This window comes from Erpetoichthys calabaricus, chromosome 7 (genome assembly GCF_900747795.2).
Source record: "Erpetoichthys calabaricus chromosome 7, fErpCal1.3, whole genome shotgun sequence".
Lineage (NCBI taxonomy): Eukaryota > Metazoa > Chordata > Cladistia > Polypteriformes > Polypteridae > Erpetoichthys > Erpetoichthys calabaricus.
Genome location: NC_041400.2, coordinates 54,695,448 through 54,720,595, shown reverse-complemented (window position 1 = coordinate 54,720,595; position 25,148 = coordinate 54,695,448). Strand labels below are relative to the sequence as shown.

Here is a 25,148-nt window from a genome sequence, read left to right as displayed (position 1 = left end):
GGTGGAGTGGGTCCCCTTTGTAAATATATAAGCTAGGAGATAGAGAAAGTTTTGGTAGATGAACTTGTCCTACTTGGACATACGTACGCTAGGAGAAGTGAGAGATTTTAGGTATGAGACCCAAATGGGGCATGGCCCCCTCAATACAACTTAAAGGAGATAGCTTAGTGTTTGAACAGCAAAATCTTGACGTGCCATTATGGAGTATCGATGAGTACCAACCCATTTAAAGCACTGGCATTGCTAGAAAAAGTTCAGAGAAAAGCAGCTAAACTGATACCAGAACTGATAGGTATGAGCTATGAGGAAAGACTGAAGGAGTTGGATCTTTTCATTTTAAACAAATTGAAATTAAGAGGTGACTAAACTGTGTAAGTTTATTAAGGGAATTAGTAGCGTGGATCCTGGTTGTCATTTTAAAATGGGTTCTTATACAGGAGCATGGTGATACAGATTGAAGCTTGTTGAGGGGAAATTCTGTGCAACTATTAGTTGTTTTGTACTGTAAAGAGCCATAAACAGGTGGATTAAGTTACCAAATAGTATGGTAGGGAGGACGTTAGGGACTTTGATACATGACTTGATGTTATTTTGGAGAAATTAGCTGAACAGGATTGCCAATTTTGTTGGGTGAATTACATGGTCTTGTCAAAATAGTTCTAATGTTGTAAATTATACTAGTTTTTGTTTGTAATAAATATAACAAAATTGTTCATCTACTAGTCTGTCAGTCAGTCAGTCATTATCCAACCCGCTATATCCTAACACAGGGTCACGGGGGTCCGCCGGAGCCAATCCCGGCCAACACAAGGCACAAGGCAGGAACAAATCCCGGGCAGGGTGCCAGCCCACCGCAGGGCACACACACACACACACACCAAGCACACACTAGGGACAATTTTCATTCAATAGTATTTCAGGAAATTAAAATCTAGTAGCCACTGTTCATCCTTAGGTATTTATTGTTTTTGAAAAACTTGTGTACAAAATTACATACAGTATTGGATCAAGTCACAGCGAGCACTGCCGAGTGACTGGATTGTGTTAGCAAGGTTGTTAATTATCTTATTTATCCTAAACAACATTCAAAAATCTGTCTGTTTCTTAACTGTGTAAGACATGGATTGTGTGTAGTTGGGCTTTATAAACAAATGTCATCAATTCAGTAACATTATTTTACTCTGGTACAAAAATCCATGGGACACAATTTTTTTAAATGTTCGATTAATTGTTCTGTATGTGGTATATTATAACAAGAAAAAACAAACTTTTCCATTAATTACATAGTGCACTAGGCCATAATTCAATGTGGAAAATAAATTATGTTAACTGGTATGGATGTCTGCCACAGAGAAGAAAGTTTTGGCAGCATTACTCCACTGATTTGAAAATGTATTTTGTCTGCATTAAAGTATCATTTCAGAAGAGTGGAGGAAACTATATTTAATTATGAGGTCTCTCTTCAGTACTCCTTCCTGTTGAGTCAGATTGCTGTTTTTTGTTTAGTTGCTGTATTTCTTTCAGTTTTAGAACTTCCATTATTTTGTAAATAAACAAAACAATGTTGAGTTTGCTATTAGTGATTTTTGGGAATATATTTTTCCTGGGTCCACAGCAGTGGAGTATTATGACACAGATGGTTATGGCCATGGGAAAACAGATTAAGTCACCAGTTCCAGTGCTGAGTCTAATCGAATTTAATGCTAATCACTGGGCAATGCCATCACCCAGTTCTTATTTGTCACCCTCTTATTCTAAGAAGTGGGCCAGTTCCTGTATGGAAATTGAGAGAAATCCAGAAAGAGATGTTAGATTATTCTTAATTTGGCCTGATGCTGTCACTATTAAGACTTTGTGTATTTGTAATTAGACTTCTTTCTTCTACCAGAACTTTGATGCCCAACACAACATGACATCTTTAGGGGTTATTCTATTTTCAGAGGGCTTTCTCTACCAAACTGTACATATACCCTCTGTCTCCTAATCTGCCTCCAATCTTGAAGATGCTCCATACTAACTCGCAAAAAAGTTGCACAGGCACCACAGATGCATATACTGTATAATCCACTGCATGCTTTATATAACTTTTTCTAAGTTATCTTAAGGATGATCTGCCATGTTTATGTTCTCAAGTAAGTTTGGAAGCCTTCCAGCTCTTATACTAGATAGATAGATAGATAGATAGATAGATAGATAGATAGATAGATAGATAGATAGATAGATAGATAGATAGATAGATAGATAGATAGATAGATAGATAGATAGAACACCTATATTCCACATGTGAACAAGTACTTTTCTCCCTAAATGTAATACTTTGCTGTCCCATCTTTAGCAGCAACAACTGCAATCAAACACTTCTGGTAACTGGAAATTAGTCTTGAGCATTGCTGTGGATAAATTTAGCCCATTGGAGGGTTTTTGACTATGGACTGCCCATTTAATGTTCCACCGCAACATCTAAATGGGATTCAAGTCAAGACTTTGCCAAGGCCACTCCAAAGCCTTATTTTCAGACATTCAGAGGTGGGGTTGTTCTTGTGCTTTGGATCATTATCCTGCTGCATAACCCACTTGCGTTTGAGCTTCAGATTACAGACTGATGACAGGACATTTTTCTTTAGTACTTTCTGGTAGAGAGCTAGATTTATGCTTCCCTCAATTATGATAAATCGCCCTGGGCATGATGCAGCAAATCATCCCCACACCACCATATTTGACTGTGGGCATGATCTTCTTATTGAGGAAAACTATGTTAGCTTTACATCAGATGTAATTGGTCAAATATCTTCCAAAACAGTCCCTTTTCAACTAATTTTGGGGGTAATCAAGGTGTTTTTTGGCAAATGTTAAACGAGTTTATATTTCATCTTGTTTAGCAGTGGTTTTCACCTTGCAACTCTCCTATGGATACCAACACTGATATTAACTGTGTTGACAGGGGCCTGTATTTCCTTAGATGTTCCTCTGGGTTCTTCTGACTTCCCAGTATAGTTTTCTATGCACTCTTGGAGCAATTTTGCTAGGCTGGCCATATTTACCACTGTTCCAAGTTTTCTCCATTTGAAGATGATGGCTGTTATGTGATTCACGGAGTTTCAGGGTTTTATAGATTTGCTTTCCTAACCCTTGCACTACTGATATATTTCAGTAACTTTAATTCTCAGGTCTTCTGGAATTTCCTTTGACTGAGGAATGATCATGCTGCTTGTTGAGACCTTTTAGTGAAGTTCACATTGTTGCAAAGGTTCTATTTAATTTATGTTTAGATTCATTAAGGCAAGCAGAAATCAAACCTGAGTGAGTCTTGTCTAATTTAACACATTATCATTTAAATTTGGTTCCTTGGTTGATTGAGTGAGTAAAGAGTCAATTACTTTTTTACGTGGGCGATACAGCTTTGGTGAATAGCTTAAGTGTTATGAACAGGAAAAACAAGAGGAAATCAGGAAGGGAGCAAATATATTTTCACAGCATTTTATATATTTTATGGATGTTTGCAACATTTGGATATTTATCTTTTATTGTATTGTCCTATGCTTCAATGTTAATGATGGCCAAGAAGATACAGTGTTGTATACATGGCCTGGCATTTGTAGCTTTTCTTAAAAAAAAAAATATATTGCCTGGTGTTGCCTCACTGTTCTTCTGCTTTGGAGTCCCAGTCTTGAACATAAAGCTTTCAAACTCTTGCTGTATCTAGTTGGCTTCCTTTTGGATTCATTGGTTTCCTTCCACATCCCAAACAAGTGTGTACTGTGTTGTGTTGCATCTCCTTATTGACTCCATAAGAGGCAATAAATAAATGTATCTTTGTGTCAGATCCACATCCACTTCTGGTTCATTTTTAGGGCCAAAACCTGCATGGATAGGCTATTGCTTATTGTGGTCCAATATTCGAAAAGCAGGATAAAAAATTTAGAAGACTGATGAAATGGTGGATTGTTAAGAATTGTGTCAAGAATTATTTCCTTAATCGTACCAGAAAATTTAACATGAGCATGAAAAGTATTAAACTAGAATAATTTAATCTTTAGATAGATAGATAGATAGATAGATAGATAGATAGATAGATAGATAGATAGATAGATAGATAGATAGATAGATAGATAGATAGATAGATAGATAGATAGATAGATAGATAGATAGATAGATAGATAGATAGATAGATAGATAGATAGATAGATAGATAGATACCTTTAGGAGAAGAATACACAAGTTCTACCATGTAAAATGCTCAAATTGGGGACATCACACCAGTTTCCTGTAGCTATGAGGTAGCATTACTTACTATAGCACAACCATGCTGCCCACAATTAGATATTTTGAAACAGTGCTCTCTATAAAAAACTTTAAAAAATAACAGCGGCTCAAAGGTTAGCATAATTATTTTTTAGCAGACACCTCCATCCAAGGCAGCTTTTGATCCTTGTTTTTTTTTTGTAAGCAGTTTTGAATGTTTCATAAAGACTACGTGTACAAAACTTTTAAAATCAAAAATAGATTGCTTAAAAGTTATGTGTTGTAAGAGTTTGTACATGTCCATATGTTTTTCTAGAAGTCTTTATTATATACATTTAGACATTTTGACATTTTGACTTTTGGATGGGTGGCGCTTCCCGGGTTCTCCCTGCGTGGAGTTTGCATGTTCTCCCTGTGTCTGCGTGGGTTTCCTCTGGGTGCTCCGGTTTCCTCCCACAGTCCAAAGACATGCAGGTTAGGTGCATTGGCGATCCTAAATTGTGCTTGGTGTGTGTGTGTGCCCTGTGGTGGGCTGGTGCTCTGTCCGGGGTTTGTTTCCTGCCTTGCACCCTGTGTTGGCTGGGATTGGCTCCAGCAGATCCCTGTGACCCTGTAGTTAGGATATAGTGGGTTGGATAATGGATGGATGAACTTTTGGATAACATTGGCCTTAATAACCTAATACTTAACAACATCTTAATTTTTGTTTCATACAGATGATTTTTTACATCCAAGACAGTGATGATGTATATGGTTTAATCCAGTTTCATCCTGTAGAAGAGCAGAAAATTCAAAGTCATCCTTCTGGGCGATTCCTTTCACTCAGCTTTGTGCGCCAGAATGGCACCGTGGGAGATGTGCGTCTTCATTTTACAGCTCTGTACATCCCTCCTGGGGATGTGGATCCTGCAAGGGCTAAAGAAGGAGTCCTGAACAGTCCAAAGGCAAACAGTGTGGTCTTTTCTGAATATCAGGCTCAGCTCCAAGTGAATCTGGCGATACGTAATGACTCATTTCTACAAAATGGAGCACACTTTTTTGTTCAGGTGAGAGAAGTTACTATCAAAGTAATGTAAAGGATGTCATATCTGTAAATTCTGGAACAAGGGCTGAGCTGTTGATTTAAAAAAAAACTGCTTAATAAGCTATGTAATTAATGATAATAAACTTTCCTATATTAAGTTTAATATTGAGGGGAATAAAATGACCCTTTTAATAGATAGATAGATAGATAGATAGATAGATAGATAGATAGATAGATAGATAGATAGATAGATAGATAGATAGATAGATAGATAGATAGATAGATAGATAGATAGATAGATACTTTATTAATCCCAATATATTATAGGAAAAAGAAGCAAGAAATTTTAATTTTATAAAGAAAAAAGAAGCAAGAAAGACAATAGACTTTTACATGACAATGATCATTGTAGCTAAATCAGAGCTATATATATAGTTTATAGATTTTGATTCTTCGATTGCTTATTTAGAGTTTATGTTATGTCAATTTGAGTTCCTTTATTTAAGGCATTTCAGATTTTGAGTATTTGCTTTTTTGTAGTTTTCCCTTTAAATTATTTTAACATAGCCATCTTTTTTGAAGTTAGTAGCTATTATTTTATTCTTTGATTTTTTTTTGTACTGATTAACTTTTTTGGTTTATATTTTCTTTCCAGGAAATTGGATTTTGATTATTTTTTCTGGGAGAAAAGTTTACATTTCATTGTAGAATTTTTTTGGTTTTGCTTTTTGAGTTGGATTAGGTGAGGTGTTGTATTTTTGTGGGTGGAGGGGGGTCCATAGCACATCATCATCAGCATAGCACATAGAACACATCAGCATAGCACATATGTTGGATCACTCGATTGTGTCATCAACCGAGAGGATACACAAGATCAAATGAATTTGTTGGGGTGCCAATTTAGTGAAGTAATAATTTTAACCAAAATAATAGCCGCACAGTGGCGCAAAAAAGAACAAAAGTGGTTTCTGCCGTGGCCTAAAGTGATAAGACACTGAAGAGTGGTCATGCTTCAGGTTGGAACTCCATCTGGCTGGTTGCTTGCACATAAATGAAATGCCTCCTTCCAGGAGCGCCCTGCTCTTGTATTGGTTTGACAGGAAGGGGCAGAGTCAGCTGCCCTCCTTGGGAGTCTTCTCAGAGTTGTGGGTGGAAAAAGAGATAAGATGGTCAGCAACAGCAGCCCCTTGTGTTCTGGGGTGGTAGTGCTTACCTCTGATGAGCCCAGAAGATGACCCTCTGACACATATGTGTGATAATTGACATAGCTACTGACACAGCAAATTTCCTCCAAGAAGGCAGAATGCATCCTTAGCCTACACTAATCTAGTAGAACATGCAAATGCAGCGAACGATTGTGTTGGTCTGTGGCTCAGTGAAGTAAAATTGGGGTTCATGGGTCACAGGAAGCTTTTTAAAAGGGATTTAGCTATACCTACCCTATGTTACCCATCCATCAGAAATTGCAGTGTGTTTGGACATTTTTCTCAAAGGCTGATTTGTAGAGCACCTATTTCAACAGATATAATTGTTAGACATCATTTCACTTTTAATGAAACTGCACATTGAGGCTTTTCAGTATGGCCTCTCACCTAGAGACTTGGCTTTGTTTTGACCTCTGATAGGAACCAATACAAATTTAGAAGATAACAAAGCAAACTTTATTTAAATGATTCTTAATCAAATTCAGACTGATTAAATATGTGGGAAACATGGCACACACACTTGAAAGATAGACATTAATTAATACAGTACATACGAATCTCTCCTATTTTGAGTTGCATACAGAGCAGTTAACTCTGACCAACACATCAAGATACCCTTGGGACTTTCTCGCACGTTCCATCTGATACAAGACTCAAACATGAAAAACAAGCCAACGTGCACATCCCTCAGATCCAGGAGGAATCTAGTGTACCAGGAAAGAGATAATACAAGAACAGGGTTAAGTGCAGACTCTATACAAACAGTTAACTGGTTCAGAATGAAATCCCTGAATATGGGAGTCAGACTCATATATAACATTTATAATTGTCCATCAGCCTACATTCTTGGCTTTGGAATGAGGAAGGAAAACAGTGTGGATGGAAATTGATGCAGAGAGGGTTAAAGTAAAACTTCCTTAAAGGCATTAGCCAGGCTGAAAGTCAGAGTCAGTGCCAGCATGTTGCACAATTTAAGTGCATTTAATTCAATTTTTTGCTATTTCATGCAGTCTCTGTTAGACAGTCTCAGAGTGCTCTAAATATATAACCAAATGCTGCAGTTAAGTTATATGAATGTCTCTGTATATAAGGCCTTATAGTAGAGCAGTGAATAATGCTGCTGTCTTGCAGATCCAGCATCTTTAGTTCAAATCTTGATCCCAATGCACATGTTTGTAGAGGGTATTCCTTTGTTTTTATTTTACCAAAAATCTGCATAATAGGTTAATATGCAAGTCTACATTATTTGCATTTGAGTGTGAATGTGTGTGTAAGTGGACCATGCAATTAATTTGTGCTTGTTTTGGCTCTGCACATGCCAATGCCAGATGCTGCTGGGATACACTCCTGCAGTTTGTGATTGCCAAATGCATTAAAAAGATTTGATAATAATGTTTTATGTTTTATAGATTTTATTTTTATGTCAAATATTTATATTTTGTTCCACTAAATTCTGAAGCAATAAAGAAAGAATATTCTCCGAATATGTCTTTGGAACAGTTGAGTGCATGGTATAAATTCTTTCAGGTTATACACTAGCACTGTTTTTCTGTGTTTTAGCTGGAAAGTGTGGAGCTGGTAAGCATCACTCCTTTGATACCATCTGTCAGTCCACGACTGGGAGGCATTCTCAATATTTCCTTGATTGTGACACAGAACTTGGCAAATGGGATGATCAGCTTTACCAGCAATCAGACTATGGTGGTCTATGAGCCAGAAACAACATCTACGCTTCTGGTAATCCTACTTCCAATTTGCATGTTAACATTTTTTAATATGTTGTTGTCAACAGTGCAATTTGCTTTATATCTGTATTCATCTAGCTAGCTATATATACAGTGCAATACATATACAGTCTTTATCTATATATGTATGTGTGTGTATATATATATATATATAGATAGATATATATAGATATATATATATATATATATAGAGATATAGATATAGATATTGTAGTACTGTGACTTGTGACTCACTGCCTTGCACCTTCAGAAAAATCGACTTTATTTTTTTTCAAATGGGAGCTACCACTTTAATACACACAGACACAGCAAACAAGCAGTAATGGTGCCTTGTTAGTGGCTGGGTTAGATTGTTCCCCACATCATCCATCAGCTGACTGGCACGTTATGTGTTAAGGCTTCCAACAGACCATTTTCAAATGCAAACACAAGCATTATAGTTCTTTTAATTATGAAAAATACTTTATTTTAGAAAACAACTTCCTGTAACAAATGTTCACCATGATTGTGAAAAAATAATTTGGACTTGAAAAATACCAAACTTTTTTCTTTAAAAGTTTTTTCACCACATATGAAATGTATTTAATCAGAGTAAAAAAAAGTTTCATTCTAGAAAGAAGGCAGAAGAAGTGCCTTAAATGTTATAGTACTGTATCAGGTCGAGGAAGAGTCAGGAATGTCAATCACATCACCTCCTTTTTGAATTGCCTTTTCATCACTGCAGTCACTGTTTTCATTTTTTTGTTTCCAATTTCATTGTCATATTTTTGTAGTAATGGTACCCATTGGTGATCATGTAATCAATACCATCACGTGTGAAATCGTCCATTGATCAGCATGAAAGGTGTCAACTTGCAGTTGTCTATATTTAGGCTTTTGGACAGTAAACAAACAGCAACACATAGCAGTGGGTACTGTTAATAAGGGATTGAATCTAATTAATAATGGTTATAAGAGCAAACTTGTTTTTACTGTAGAGCTCATTTTGGCTTAAAGGTTACCAAGATTCTTTCGGCTTTTTTGGTTTTGGACCTTTGCCTGTTTCTCTGACTGTTCTTTTGTCCATTTAATCTCCTGATCAAGTCAGCACCTTATTTTTGGTCATTGACCAGTCTGATTTTCTACTAAGGCATCATAAACTATGTATATGTTTTAACTCTAACATATTAAAGAATTGCCAAACCATGACAGTATAAGATGTCATGTCAAGTTAATATGCCCAATGCCAACCAAAACTTGGCAGTGTTTTAGAGCAGAATGTAGTGTTTGGTTTTCCATAGACATAATGAGATCCATGTAGCCTTAACCAAATCCACTTCTGGTTGGTGAGCAATGGATCATACCACATCCTTTAATTCCAGGATTCATACCTATATCAATATTTAAGAGCCCAGGCAAAAAAGGCCTGTGGGTCCCTCACAGTTGTTTTGGGTTCTTGGTATCTTCATGGGTGAATTTACTGTATGCTTCTCCCTTTCAGTGATTTGGATTTTAATGTAACACTCATCTTGAGTCTTCATATTAAAACCTTTACTGTGACGGTGCGAGTTAGCTCCATGCGAGTTAGCTCTTCCTGTTTTGGGAGCCTCTTGCACCCAACACTGTCAATAACAACAACAACAACAACAACATTTATTTATATAGCACATTTTCATACAAAGAAGTAGCTCAAAGTGCTTTACATAATGAAGAAAAGAAAAATAAAAAACAAAGTAAGAAACTGAAATAAGACAACATTAGTTAACATAGAATAAGAGTAAGGTCTGAAGGCCAGGGAGGACAGAAAAAACTCCAGATAGCTGGAGAAAAAAAAAAATCTGCAGGGGTTCCAGGCTACGAGACCACCCAGTCCCCTCTGGGCATTCTACCTAACATAAATGAATAGTCCTCTTTGTATTTAAGGTTCTCACGGAAGTAACTTGCTGATGATGGTCATGCAGACTTCTAGCTTTTGGTCCAGCAATGTTGGAACATCACGGTGCTTTGAGTAGATGGTGGTGGTGATGATGATAATGTAACCGAATGAGCTGGCAGATGAGGACAAATCACATATGGAGCAAGGGGAAGGTGTAAAATGTGTAGTGCTTTTATTAAATAATAAAAATCTAAACAGTGTTCAAAGTGCAGTTCTCCAAGTTCATAAACAAACAATCCATAAAAACAAGGTGTAAAAGGTAGTGGTTAAAATTGCAAATAAATACTTCCAATAAAAGTGAGGTTAAAATGGATAGCAGGAATCTATCCATTAAAAATGAGCCTTGGCACAAACCTTCAAAACCATTGTCTCCTCAGCTTAACCCCAACGGGACCTAGCAACTGAGGAGACGCCTACTCAACAGGCACAGCCTTCCATCTACACAGTCAACAGGTCCGGGTCCCTGATGCTTCCATGGTTCACCGCAGGGCTGGATCGGGTCCTTCCCATCCATGTACACAGAAAGGCTCCCTTTCCAAAGCTCTGTTGCCAGCTCCCACTTGCTTCCCGGACTTAAACGTTGAGCAGCACAACTCCTGGTCACTCTAGCCCTCTGTAAATGCTCAGCTAGAGAAATCCAACACCTCATCCCTGAGTGTCGGCCTCACATACACTCCTCCTGGGGCTCTTCTCCTCCAGGCTGTCTGCTTCCTCTCACACTCTCTCTTAATCCTGCCTTCCCTCCAGGTAAACAGGCAATCAGTCCAGTGCTATTATTTATTTACTCTACTATGATTTATTAGGACTTAAATGAATATTTGATACGTTCTTTCTCTCAATTTTTTACCCTTGTTTAGGGTTGTTGAGAACCTGATCCTGTCTTGGAAGCACTGGGCATAAGGGCGGCAGCAGTTAGTTGGGCACACTCACAACCTAAATGCTAGCTCATTCAGGGCCAGTGTAGAGACATCAGTCGACCTAAAAAACACATCTTATGAATGTAGGACAGAAAACATATGTATAAGATTAAAACTGAGAGCAAACTTCACACAGATACTCACTTGCCTGGGAGTCAAAGCTAGTCTCCGTCAATGGTAATTGAGCATGGATATTAATATGCCACTGTGCTACCTCATCTAATAACTTTCAATGTCAAAAATATGCAAATTTAGAGAAAAAGAATGAGTACAAAAAATTAAGATTTCGCTAATGTATGCGTTTTCAAATATATTTTCTTCACTACCATTTTCACTGTCTCTTTCTCTCTCTGTAAAACAATTTATTACAATTTAATTACCAGCATGTCTCAAATTTATGTCACAAACAAGATTTGGGAAAGGGCTACATCCTGTAATAGTTTTCTGTATATATGCTAATACATGATTGATAATAAAACACTTTTTTTTATTTTTGCCAATACAGACAAAACCATTTCCTACTGAATACGCTTGATTGCTTTGAATAGTGAAGGATAGTAACAAATTGAATGGGGGTCAAACATTTCAAACAATCAGCTCAGAGGGAATGTACAATAAAAACAGTTTGACTTTGTGATGTACTGGGAAATCAATACAGTCATAAATGAGATGTTAACTTGAAGAAACATTGTAGGACAGAACAAGATAATTTGACATGACACAGCTCAGCAGACACATTGTTCATTTCTTCCCACTTCACACTGAGCATATCACACAAGGCACAGCTTCTCTTTTGTGCCTCACAAGATCTCCTCAGGAGGCTCCGGATCCTCAGGTGCACAAAGTTCATTGAAGCAACATAGCCATGACAGATAAATAATACAAAAAGAAGCCTGAAGGCTTTCATTAGAGGAGTTTTAACAGTCTCATTGGGGCATGTGGGCATGTCAAGGGGCAAATTAGTCTTGTGTATTAAATGTGAAGGTGGAGTCTTAATAAAAGTGTGGCTGTAGATGGGAGAGTTAGGGAAATAATGGACAGACTGCAGGCAAATATATTTTTTGATTGTTTTGTTTGTAATTTTTTAAACAAGGAAAGCAAAATCATACAGACAATGCCAAGAACATCATCGAACTGAACAACTCACATTGAAAGCTTAAATAAATACAATATTTACACCAACAAACCTGTGCTCTCTAGCCCATAACATTCACTGTCTTGGAGTGCGAATTTAAAAATAAAGGAAAACATGAATGAGAGGGGAATGAGAACAGAAAAGGAACTTATTGAAAAAATGGTAATTATTGATTAAATATCAAATGTTGTGGATGGTTACCCACATTAAAGATGTATTTTTCTGCTTTTTAAAACCTCCAGTGCAGCTTGTCTTATGTACCAGCTGGTGCTAGAGCCTTTTTAGGTCCAGCTGTGGAAATCTTCACGTGAATAAGGTAATAATGGCATGTTGTGAGTTTCGTGACACCAGAAAAATCTCTGCTGCTCCAAGATGGTTATGATTTGGTAACATCATCATGAAGACTGACATCGTGAAAGGGGACTCAGAATATTTGTTTCAAAAACCCAGAGTCCATGAATTTCATGTCAGCAATTTCCTTTATTTTGGTCCCTTTGTATATTGCATTATGTAGAGTAAAACCAAGCAAAATGACACCTTTTATTGGCTAACTAAAAAAATTACAATATGCAAGCTTTCGTGGCAACTCAGGCCCCTTCTTCAGGCAAGTTGTAATCACGTAAGATCATGTAAGATTACATCTTGCCTGAAGAAGGGGCCTGAGTTGCCACGAAAGCTTGCATATTGTAATTTTTTTAGTTAGCCAATAAAAGGTGTCATTTTGCTTGGCTTTTCTCTACATTCATAATGGCTAACAAGGTACAACACCCTAGTACTACAAATATTGCATTATGAAACATTTGAATCTCACTCACTTGTCTGGGTTTTTTTTTTGCCCCCTTGTTTCAGTACAGTGATGCTTTTTTTGTGCCTCTTAGCCAGAGTTCTGCTGTAAGCCATTTGTTTAGTTCCTTTTCCCAGGCTTGCCTCAGGGCCAGGGAGTTTTAATGATGTGTGTTATTTTCTTTCTATGTCTTCCTATCACTAACAAAGCCCAGGCAACCCAGTGGCAATTTTTGTTTCTTTGGAATTTTTTTGCCATTTCTGTCAAATACAGGTAAATAAATACATGTAGGCCTTCTGATCCCATGAACATTTGTAACCCTATTTTCTATATAAATCGGAACTGGAACTAAAAATTGTGGTTAACGGAAAAAATCAACAAATATGCATAATGCCTTTTTTAGTTATTTTACATACAAATATTTTCAGACTATTGGCTCCAGCAGACCCTGTAGTTAGAATATAGCGGGTTGGATAATGGATGGATGGATATTTCAGACTTCTTAATAAAATGACAGTGAAGTAATATAATGCGTGTCCCATAATTCATGTCTTCACAACCACAACCATCAACTTCTGGTGTTACAGTACTTTGTACAATTCCAACAAAATCAAAAAATAATTCACCCTCCCCTACTTCCTAATAACCCACCAGAAACAACCATACAGCGCCCATTTCACCCAGCAAATTTCATATAATTTTTCAAGGTAAATACAGTGTTTATTGTATGATTTAGCAATGTATTATTTGTTATTTGTAATGTATAGATTTACATAATTGTCCTTTATTATCATTGTTTTTATTGTTTCTTTTGTTTTTTTTGTGCATAACTTGCCAAGTTTTCAACTGCTTTTCCCATAGCCATATTTTATGCAAAGGACCTGTGTATTCTATAACATAATTTTACATGAGGTGTTGCAGGAATGCATTAGTTGCGTTATAGGCAAACATACCATACATTAAATCACAAAACACAAACATATTAAAACTAATTTAAACTATACTGAACCTTGGGTATGTACTGTAGAGTATGTGGATCTTAAACAACCTACAGTTTTTGATAGTGATAGTACCACATAGATTTGGAAAAGGCATAATAATGACATTTGACAGGCTGTCTTTGCTGAGGGATCTCTCAAAGTATCACATTAACCTCTCAGCAGCGATGTTCCCAACGATGACACAGCTGAAAGGTGTCCTTGAGATGATGTGAATTGCAAGCAGGGGGCTTCTATTGCTCAACCAAATGGGCAGCTTCCATTCCAGCAGCTGACCTGTGACCAAGCTTGTTGTGTAAACCACTGGTTATATTTAATGACATGTGCACATGAAAGTACAAAATGATTGGAAATGGTGACAAAGTACATATAGTATTGTACTATGCTTCAGTGTTAGGGATGGCTGCTACATATTCATTCAAGTGAAAAACGCCTAATTTTTAAGTAAAAACATAAGTCACTAGGTGAAAATTAAATAAGATTCATTTGAAAATAAAATGTAGGAATTTAATGTGCTCGTTCTTATCTGCGCAGTTCCGTAAATCAACACCACTGTAACTTGAAACTGGCCTGTAGTTGCTATTGGAAAAGTTAAAAATACATTTTCAATATCTTTAGAAATACAAAGATAAAATGTGGTAAACTTCAATACATACAATATGAATAAACCATGCATAGCTCTTTCATGATGAGTTAGAATGTATTCGAGAAATCCATTGAAGTTGAAATAATTTGATAGGCAGAGTTTTAGAAAATATGGCCATATTGTTATGGATAAAGTATGTACTTTAACCGTAACAATATAACACTATGTTCTAAAAAAACACAATGTCAAATTCAGCTAGACATATTTTGGCTACTTGAATTTCCTTGTAAGATGTTGGAAAGAGTGATATATAGGCTTAAGAGAGGTTAGAGTCACATGAGGCCACGCACAAAGATATCCACTAAGTTGCAGATACTGCTGACACAAGGTCACTTTCAGCATCTGGCTATACATTTTAACTTTCACCTTTTCATGTTTGGGTTTGGTGATTTCAAACTTGGAATGAAGTATGCTTCAGACTGAACACCCTTTATTAATTCAGTCGATGAACTTGTAATCTAAATATCATTTAACATTTTTTTCTTTAGCTCCTACATTTCCCCTTACTATCAGATTACTTGTTAAAGAACGGTAACGGGAAATAATGGATCAGAAAGTGAAAGAGACTTTCAGTAAGGCTTTTTGCCCTTTAACTAGTCCTGTCCTTGAGCCTGATACCAACTCAGTATTTCAATCATAGCCCTGGGCTAGGAGACCCTGCAGGCTCACAGCTTGTAATGAATATGCATGTAGAGGGCTCTTTTCCTTAGTTTGTACTGATTCTGACTGAGTAGAATAGGCTTACAAGGTCTTATCTGGTCTCTGGAAGGTTAGAAGAAAAGCCTTTCTTCTGATTAGTAAAGGTTTTCCTAAATAACTGTACATGCGTTATCATGATAAATATACTGGCTTAATATAATCTGTAAAATGTGAAAACAAATCACACAGAATTGTTTAAAAGTCCATCCTTATGTTGCCACCTAAGGTTTTATCCTGATTTTACCAAGTTTTATGCTCAGGACTGGAAAGTTTAGTGACATGTCATTTCATCCCTTTGGTATGCAGAAACCAGATGCTTAAGGTGTCCACAGGAAAGGTCCTTATATATTAAAAAGTCTTAGAGATGAAGAGTATAGTAAGTTTACATGTTTTGTTTGATATGTAGTATTAAAGATTATAGACAGTCTCTTTACAATACTAATGCAAAAAGCTTAGAAAAGAATTAGAATGTAATAGAAATAAATTCTTGGTAACTGTTGTTCCTTACAAATTACAGAAGTATTTATTTGCTCAATAGCTACTTGTTCATGCACTAAATTTGCTAAATGTCAAAATGAGATATTTATCACAACATTACCTGATCATTCTGTGACAAATAAAAAAAAGTTCCCGTAAGAAAAATGTTCTGAAGAGAAATGTTTTGTCACGCTGACAGTGGATGCTATTGGACCATTCTATGCAGCTTATCACCTGTTCTTTCATTGTAGGTGTCACTCCCATTGCAACGAGATGGCACTGATGGAAAGGCTGAAGTTTTTTGGAGAATTAATGCAGTTGGCCCCAATCAAAGAGATGTGACCAGTGATGACCTTTCTCCTTTCAGTGGCTCAGTTATATTTCTCTCTGGTCAGAATGAATCCTTCATTAACATTACAATTAAAGCCGATGATATTCCAGAACTTAATGAGACCCTAGATATATTCTTAGAAAGGTAAGCAATTTCAATAAATCAACACCCTGTTAATGCTAAGGTACAAAGCCATTTGAGAGCACTTTCAACTATTTTTTAATGTATTTACACTGCATTTCTTATTAGACATACCTGAAATTGTAGTATGTCAGTTGATCTATTTAATTCATGGTTAAATGTACTTTACAATGTTAGATTTATGTTTGAGTGAGTATAGAAAGCAAAAAAGCTCTGTTAGTTCAGCATACATATTAAAAAAATAATCATATAAATTCATCTTACTAGAAGAAAGTTTGGTAGCTCTGTCATATGCAATTTTGCAATAGAGGATAGTCTTTCTTTCTGGAAAACCACAGCATTTTTTTTTCTTTTGGTACATCTTGCACTGTTCTATTCTAATTTATTTATCTCCACACCCAGAATAAAGCTCCTGCACCTACACCACGTTTTTAAACCATAAATATGTGTTTTTGCTGTCAAACCTTATATTATGATGACTCTTCCATTATACCTTTTCTGCTTTTAACAATATTCTTAAAACAATACATACTACATGTAGTGAGGTGCTACTTTCAAGGTTAGCATCTGTTGATTCTTGGTGTCCACCCTAAGTCTTCCTCACAACTTGTTACAGTCCTCAAACTGCCTTTGTCCATCTTGGATCTCACTAAATACAACATATTTCCTCTGCATTTCATGGCATGCACTTAAGTACTCCATTTAGTAAACTGAAAAGCCCTTGCATGCAAGTGCTAGGCAGAGGAGTATAGATAGCGATATTGTTCCTTAGATGGGAACAATAAAATGGTGGGGTAATAAAGATTAGAAGGGTATCTAATACATTTAATTATGAAATTCCTCAGACTCTGTACCTGAAGCATAGAAATAGGTTCCTTCCCAGATATTAAACTTATTTTTTTTGCTGATAATAGAATATGTAATTTAATTAGGCATTTACCTCTGCTCTCTTAATCTACTACTAGTGTGGGTGTTACTTCTTTATTAAAGTTCTGAAAGGTGGTTACTGCATTTGCTGGTTTTTTGGTGTAGGAGTCAGTTTTCACACTTTCCCATTTCAGTGTGCCTTTGTTTTTAATGAAAAATTTTCTTATGAATGTAAAGGTTGCAGCCATTGCTTCAAATAACTTGTTACCATTTGCACCTGTGTGGGTTTATTTATGATTTATTATAAATCATTTACATTTCCTGAAAAAACTGATCCACTAAACATTTGGTAAAAGGTACAGTAGGAACAAGTTACCTTATTAAATAACGTTTGTGTACAGGCTGTAATGGCTGTGGGTTTTTACTGCTACTTCTCTCACTAAGAATGTATTCATGTCCTGAACTTTGCCTCTCTCAATATAGTTGCACAGGGAACCTGATCCTATCCCAGCTTCTTCTAACACAAAACAGGAACAAACCCTAACAAAGTATCAACTTATCCCAGAACCCACAGTTGCACTGGACTAGTTTTGAGTCTCCAGTTAACTGTAGGTATATATGGGCAGTGACTGAAGTACCTGAGAGAGATTTCGGCAAACATGTAGATAGCATACAAACTCCACACAGACGGTGACTTGCCTGAGATTTTGAGTCACAATTCTGGTTATACCAGACAGTAATGAAAGATACGAAAGTATGGGCGTCATTGGATTGGGTCTGGGAACACCTAATTAACTCCAAGCCCATGAATGCATAAAAATCAATATGTTACAGTGTTGTAATTCACTCAGTTTTCATTACTCAGTTTGTGAGAAAATATCATAGGACACAGATTTTTGCAGGCTGGATGATGCCGGGTGCTTAATAATAATATAATTCATTACATTTATATAGCGCTTTTCTCAGTACTCAAAGCGCTATCCACACAGGGAGGAACCAGGAAGCGAACCCACACTCTTCTTACTGCAAAGCAGCAGCACTACCACTGCGCCACCTGTGAGGACTTGCTAATACCATGATACCATCAGTTTTCAGGTTGGGTACTGCATGAGGCTAGCAGTGTCTTGCTCCTGTTGCTTATATTTTTGCTTTGGACAAAATTTCTAATGCCTCATAAAAAAAATGGGAAAGTAAAGTCCTCAGACTCATTAGGCTCTGAGAATATGGTTTTGCTGTTTGTTGTGGTTCATTAAATAATTTGGTTATTATGTTTAACTTGAGAGGAGTGCGGTAGTGCTCAGGGACAAACAGGAGCCCTTCATTCATGCGCACTCTAAAGGGTGTTAGTGTTCGAAGGAAAAGAATCATGGTGCGCTGCATATGTCTAATGCAAGCATGTCGTAAAAGTGTCAGTTCTGTGTGATGCTTGTCAGAAGTGCAAGGTGGTGTATTTTTTCCTTGCAGATTGAGTATCTGTGTACAATGTGATTCGTCCACTTAAAATATGCCTATCCAAACTGATAGTATATTGTACGTACTCCATTGCACTTGTCAACTCTGGAGTTCTAATGGTACCAACACTGATAACAAGGTTTTTTTTTCACATTGTAGCAGTGCTAAACTTCATATTACTAAGCTACCTTGAAAAACTCAACAAAACTAAACTAACTCTGCTTCCACAACAATGGAAGAACATATAAGGTGTGGACCTACCTAATAAGTGACATTTTAAAATAAAAGCAACAAAGGGCAATCGATGCTTACTTTCATGCAGATAATTAGCAATTTTATATTATTGTATCCTACTTCTGGTTTATAAGCAAAGTCCAGTTCACCTTAATCAATCATCTATTATTTTTCGCCCTTCTTTCTGACTACATATCTAAATAGAATATTTTTTAAAACTTATTAGTCATATATAATGTTTTTTTTGGATGTACAACATTATGTGTTACAGTTGTATTTACAAAATGGTAATTTGACAATACTACTACTACTAGTAGTATATTTTACTTCAATGCTATTAATTAAAATGTATGCTGACCCCTGAGTTTTGTTGAAAAAATGTAATATTGTATCTTGAAGTGGAAGGTTAAACAAATGTCACTTGAAGGTTCTTAAGTGGCCTAATACATTTTTTGACTAGGCTTTTATGACATACTAAGTCATCTGGTTGCTCCTGCCAACAGGATCTTGTTTACATTTATTAGGAGGTTAAGGTCTGACAGACAGTGATCAATTGAGAAAGTAAGCAGTTAAAACAAAAATAACCCCATCTTGTTTATGGCTCACCTTTTTTATTAATAAAATGTGCTCAGGATAAATCGTAAGCATACATTGTCCTCAATAGTCTCTCACTCTTTGTCTCCAGGGTGCAGACAAATTGGTCTATAGTGTATTTCAAGTAAGTAATGTCATAACTTCCCTTTGTGTGCAGTGAATCTGATTTTTCTTTTTGAAGTGACTACTCGGGAAGATAGAATAAACTTTTCCTTAACTATTTATTTCTAATTTATAACACATTTTTGTCTTGCTTGATTTATTTGTTCTGAATCAATTTTGCCCTTTTGGTGCATTGTTTAGCAGATGTATGCAACTTTTCTCATTTTAATACTTCAGATTTGTTTCAAAGGTAACTTGAGATTTCAAAATAAACCGTTAAAGAGTGAGGTCTGGTAGCAGTAGTCTGTGTAGTTGCTTTGTACCAGTGAAATTGCCATTCCAAATGTCTTTTACTGTTATAGTGAAAAAATATCTATAGCTTCATTAATGTTTGACAATATCATTCCTCTTCTGTAGAACTGCACAATTCCTAATCAAATGTTTGACTGCATTACATGATATTAAGCTGTTCCACCCATCTGTTCACATTATTAATCTAGTTTAAGTCAAAATTACAGAGAATTGAAGTATATTCTAACACCAATGGACTCAACGCATGTATGCCTGTAATTTCTAATTCGGTTTGTCATAGTCCCAGTGAGGCATTATGCAGGTGTATTGCTAATGGTATGAAGGAGCCCCAGTAGCATTTTCTGACACATATTTGCTAAAGAATTTGTTGGTTGAAAGTACTCAGTGTTTGTGTGTAAGAGAGAGAGACAATGTGTAGTATTGTTCATAATGGCTTCTTCTTTGCTACTATCTCCAGGTGTCCACAGTGCATCTTATAACTGAGCCTGCCCTTTTAATTTTCTATATATATATATAGAACATTCCCAAAACTACTAAATCTAGTTCAGGGTCACTAAGGCTAAAGTCCATGACTGTATCAGTTCTGGATAAGGTGCCAGGCACAGTTAGCGAATTTCAAATTTTTAATTCATCTAACATGCGTGACATTCGTGATGGGTAAAGAAACCCACTCAGACACTGGACAACTATGAGACAGTTTTTTCCATTTTCATGACTGCAACAATTTTATATATGAAGCAAAATAATATGAAAAAAATTGTATTCTGCTTATCCTATCTGCATTCCCCAGGAATTGTTACTGCTTATACTTTGAGACTGTTAAATGTTTTATATATTACTGCTTCATAAAAAATTATCATAAATCTTTTTATATTTGTGACATTTAAATTAACCAGATCTTAATATTTGGTTGCATAGATTTTCTTTATAAAGGGCTTTGTAATTAAGAAAAGTGTCATACATTTGCTTTTTCATTCACAAGTTATGACCGCTTAATGTGACACATAATGCTAGGTTCATTGCAACATTGACAAATAAGCTCCCTGCTTCTTATGAATGTTCTAAGTGAGAAATACAGGGCAAAAATGGCATACAAGGACGTAAGGCTATTGAAAAAAATAAAGACTAGTAGTCAGAATAAGAAAAAAGCATAACAGTTAAAAATTTCAAGACATGCAATGCAATGAAAGGATAGGAGAGGAGTTTTAACCAGGCTGAAGGTCATTTACAAACCTGGTAACAAAAAGACCACAGAAACATGAACTGAACAGAGATCAACACTATTAATGTCGTTCAACAACAACAACAACATTTATTTATATAGCACATTTTCATACAGAAAGTAGCTCAAAGTGCTTTACATAATGAAGAGAAGAAAAATAAAAGACAAAATAAGAAATTAAAATAAGACAACATTAGTTAACATAGAAAGGAGTAAGGTCCGATGGCCAGGGTGGACAGAAAAAACAGAAACCAAGAAAATTAGGTTGGGCCCAACAATAGTTTGTACATATTGTACAGGCTTGGATTTAAAAAAGATACAGCATGGGAAAATTATGATAGGGTTTCAGTAGATGTGGAAAGGAAGTGTTTTGTTTTAGTAATGGCATATTTTTCAACATGATTATTCAGTGAAAGCAAAATGGTTAAACCTACAGCATAAAATTCAATAAGAAGGTTTAACAGCACTGAAAGTACATTTCTCAGATTTATATGAATTTAATGTTAAAAAGTTCAAAACCCTAAATATCGCAAGAAAGCAATCTATACAATTATGGGAGTAATGAATAGTGCACTGTTTTTAGTGCAACGCTCTACTGTTAAATGAAGAGTTTATTTACACTGTATTCGTATAATTATACAGTATTACTTAAATTACTACTCCTTTTCTAAAAACAAGAAATACAAACTATGTTTTTCAGTGGTATTTGGTAGTATATACTACACTTTTACACTGAGTCCAAAATTTAATTTTTAATCTTACATAGCAAGGAGTCTTGCTGTATAATGTTCATAAAAAGGGTTAAGAAAACTTTAAATGCATTACAATGTTATATTTATTTATTTGCAATTTTTTATTATTACATTTCCCTCTAGAACAAATGATGAAAGTCTAATTTTTAAAACGGACTATACCAGACTGCAGCTGATTATCTTTGAAAATGATGATCCAGGTGGTGTTTTTGCATTTTCACCTCGCTCTTTGGGTCCTTGGTTTATTAATGTAAGTAAATCTGTTTTTTGTTATAACAGTGTTATAAAATATGTTATTAATGTTACTTATATGCTATTTTTTTCATTTTGAGCTGGCAAAGTGCACTTATACAAAAATAAAATATTACTAAAGTGTGCAGCAGTGTGACAGCAGAAAAAAAAGATGAGTCTGATTTTCCACATGCAAGGCACTTTAAAGGACATGCTTTTGATATATCAGGATTTTGTTAAACTAGCAACATTTTTTAATGCATTTAATGAAAATGGTGATACACTCACTGCTGATACGCACTGCACTGTCATTGGAATAAGAAGGAAGCTTTAGTGAATTAGAGAGGTGTTTTACAAGGTTAGGTGTGAGAAAGTATTTTTTCTGTGCTTAAAACAATAAAGAATACAATTAGTGGTCAATCCAACAAGTATTGTGTCTTTTGACACATGCTGGGTGTCTAGACTAGTTGTGAGCAAAACAATTCACACAAAATTGAATTGCATTTAACTGGTCGCAAAATCTGTACCTTTGACAGACTAAGGAAGGTTTAATTTCCTGTTTGGAAGTATTTTCATTCATGAATTTCCCATATGTCTGCCTATTATTTTGTGTTTTATAAAATTTGTCTGTCCTATCACATATAGACAATTTGTTGTACCATTAAGATATGTGCTGTGTTTTATACTGGTAAAAGGATGCTCATTTTCCAATTACGATGGCAATCTCGGTGATTACAATCCTAAAGGTGCATTGAAAAAAGACAAATGAAACCTAAAGTGTGTGGCCATCAGGGGACACTCCAACTCCCCAAACACCCAGTACAAAAGCTTGGACACAAGTGTGAAAGCACAAAGAAAAGTTTTTTATGGTCATTACCCATGCACCAAGCACAATACAGCCAGCAAATAGCAAGCACACAACAAGACTTTGTCTTCTCTGTCTCTATCTCTCTCCAGGTCAGTGTCTTTTCCATTCCTCCATGCAAGCTTTGTCCTTCCTCCTTCTGACTCTGGCTCCCTAAGCTATGGCTGGGAGCTCCTTTTATAATATTACCTCCCTCCGGAAGTACTTCTGTTGTCCCCAAACCTTGGCCCAGCATCACTTCTGTGTGAGGCTGGTGCCCCATATAGTAGGGCCCCCCCCCCCCCCCCCAGTCCCTGCTGTACCCCCTGGTGGCACCCACAGAACCCAACAGGGCTGAGCCGACAAACTCCAAGTCCCACGATGGACAGTGGGAATCGTGACTGCCATCAAGTGTTCTGGGAGAAATAATGCCCTCTGAATGCTGTCTCCACATTGTCCTTCCTGACTGAAAGCGTCCTGGTATGACCTAACTCCCGGGTGTCCCTCACAAGTGCCATGATATGTCTGAAGCGCGCAAGCTCTCATTTGCAGGAATAAAGAAAAGGGTAATAGCGGAAGGGAAAATCATTAGCCTCCTGTGAATTTAGTGAAGTTGCCTGTATAGAAAACACAGTAAAGTGTGTTATGATGCACTTTGCTTGGTTTTTGTTAGGAAAATATACACCATGCCATATTTTTTAAAACACACTATATCAGTAATATATGCAGTAATGTGAACAAGTTGCATAAAGAGAATTGATTTGAGAGATGAGCAAGCAATTGCCTGTATTATATACAGTCCGGTCCACAAAGTATTTGGGCAGTGACAATTTTCATAATTTTTGTTCTGTACATGACCACAATTGATTTGAAATAAAGCAATCATTATGAGATTGAAGGGTAGACTTTCAGCTTCAATTCAAGGGGTTTAACAAAAATATTATATGAACTGTTTAGAAAAGACAAACATTTTTATTTACCCAAAAAAACCTTAAAACAATCCCAAAAAGTTATTTTTACTGAATCTTATGTGTCACAATTAATAAATTGCCAGTAATAAGAATTTTAGTGTCAGTTTTGCAAAACCATCTGCGTATCCAAACATCCCTGTTTCACTCATCTCTAGTCAAGTCTCTTCCTTGGAGACTGTGAGGCGACAAAGTGAGTGTGGAATTTAGTGAGAGACTCGGCTGTGATATAGCTCCCTTATAACTTTTTTCGCTTAATATCATCAAGAAAGAATGTTTATATTATATGCCTGTAATAAATAATAGTAATAACAATAATAATATTTATTATATTTTTACAGTACAAAATTTTTCAAACATTGCATGCCAACAGGAAACTGCATGTGTGGTGTTTGTAACAGGTAATAATAATAATAATAATAATACATTTTATTTAATAGGCGCCTTTCTTATCACTCAAGGTCACCTTACAATAAAATTAAACAATAATTAATAAAATAAAAACAAGAAAATGATACATCACAAAGCAATAATTACTAAACAAACAAATATGACAGGCAGTAAGAGTGTAGAATTCACAATTGATATGCCAGCTTGGAAAGATAAGTTTTGAGAGTAGTTTTAAACTGTGCTATTGAATCAAGTTGACGAATATGAGAGGAAAAGAATTCCAGAGTTGAGGAGCACTATGAGAGACGCTCGAGCTCCCATAGAACTGAGTTTGATGTGTGGTACAGAAAGTAGAGCTGCAGATGAAGATCTGAGTAAACGAGAGGGAGTATAAATCTGGAGGAGATCAGTGAGGTAGGGAGCAGCAAGGTTGTGGAGAGCTTTAAATGTTAAGAGCAGTATTTTATATTGTATTCTGTAGTTAACAGGGAGCCAGTGAAGTTGAGAGAGAATAGGTGTAATATGTTCAGTGGATTTAGAACAGGTTATTATCCTGGCAGCAGAATTTTGAATAAGCTGTAAGCGATGAATAAATTTTTGTGGAATGCCAGATAGAATAGCGTTGCAGTAATCTATACGTGAGGTGACTAGGGCATTGACCAGTACTTCAGTATTATGCTGGGTGAGAACAGAGCGAAGTCTAGAAATGTTTTGGAGATGGAAGAAGGCAGTCCGAGAAATGGTACTTATATGGGAAGAAAAAGAAAGAGTACTGTCAAGAATAATGCCCAGGCTCTTAACTTGGGAAGAAATGTTTGTGTTAATACTGTTGATTAAAATAGAAGAATGGTTAACCTTAGCAAGTGTAGATTTAGAACCAATGAAGAGCACCTCAATTTTATTGCTGTTTAGTTGGAGAAA

At 36.1% G+C, this 25,148-nt stretch overlaps 1 protein-coding gene across 1 annotated transcript in view; it reads left to right on the top strand.

Moving 5' to 3' along the window:
- The window catches only part of adgrv1 (adhesion G protein-coupled receptor V1), a 697,787-nt gene that overhangs the window by 110,357 nt on the left and 562,282 nt on the right, over window positions 1-25,148 (top strand). The window contains exons 9-12 of the mRNA XM_051930189.1: window positions 4,959-5,288; window positions 8,032-8,208; window positions 16,039-16,262; window positions 21,918-22,044. Of these exons, the coding sequence (XP_051786149.1) occupies window positions 4,959-5,288; window positions 8,032-8,208; window positions 16,039-16,262; window positions 21,918-22,044 (858 nt within the window). The remainder of the gene's footprint in view (window positions 1-4,958; window positions 5,289-8,031; window positions 8,209-16,038; window positions 16,263-21,917; window positions 22,045-25,148) is intronic.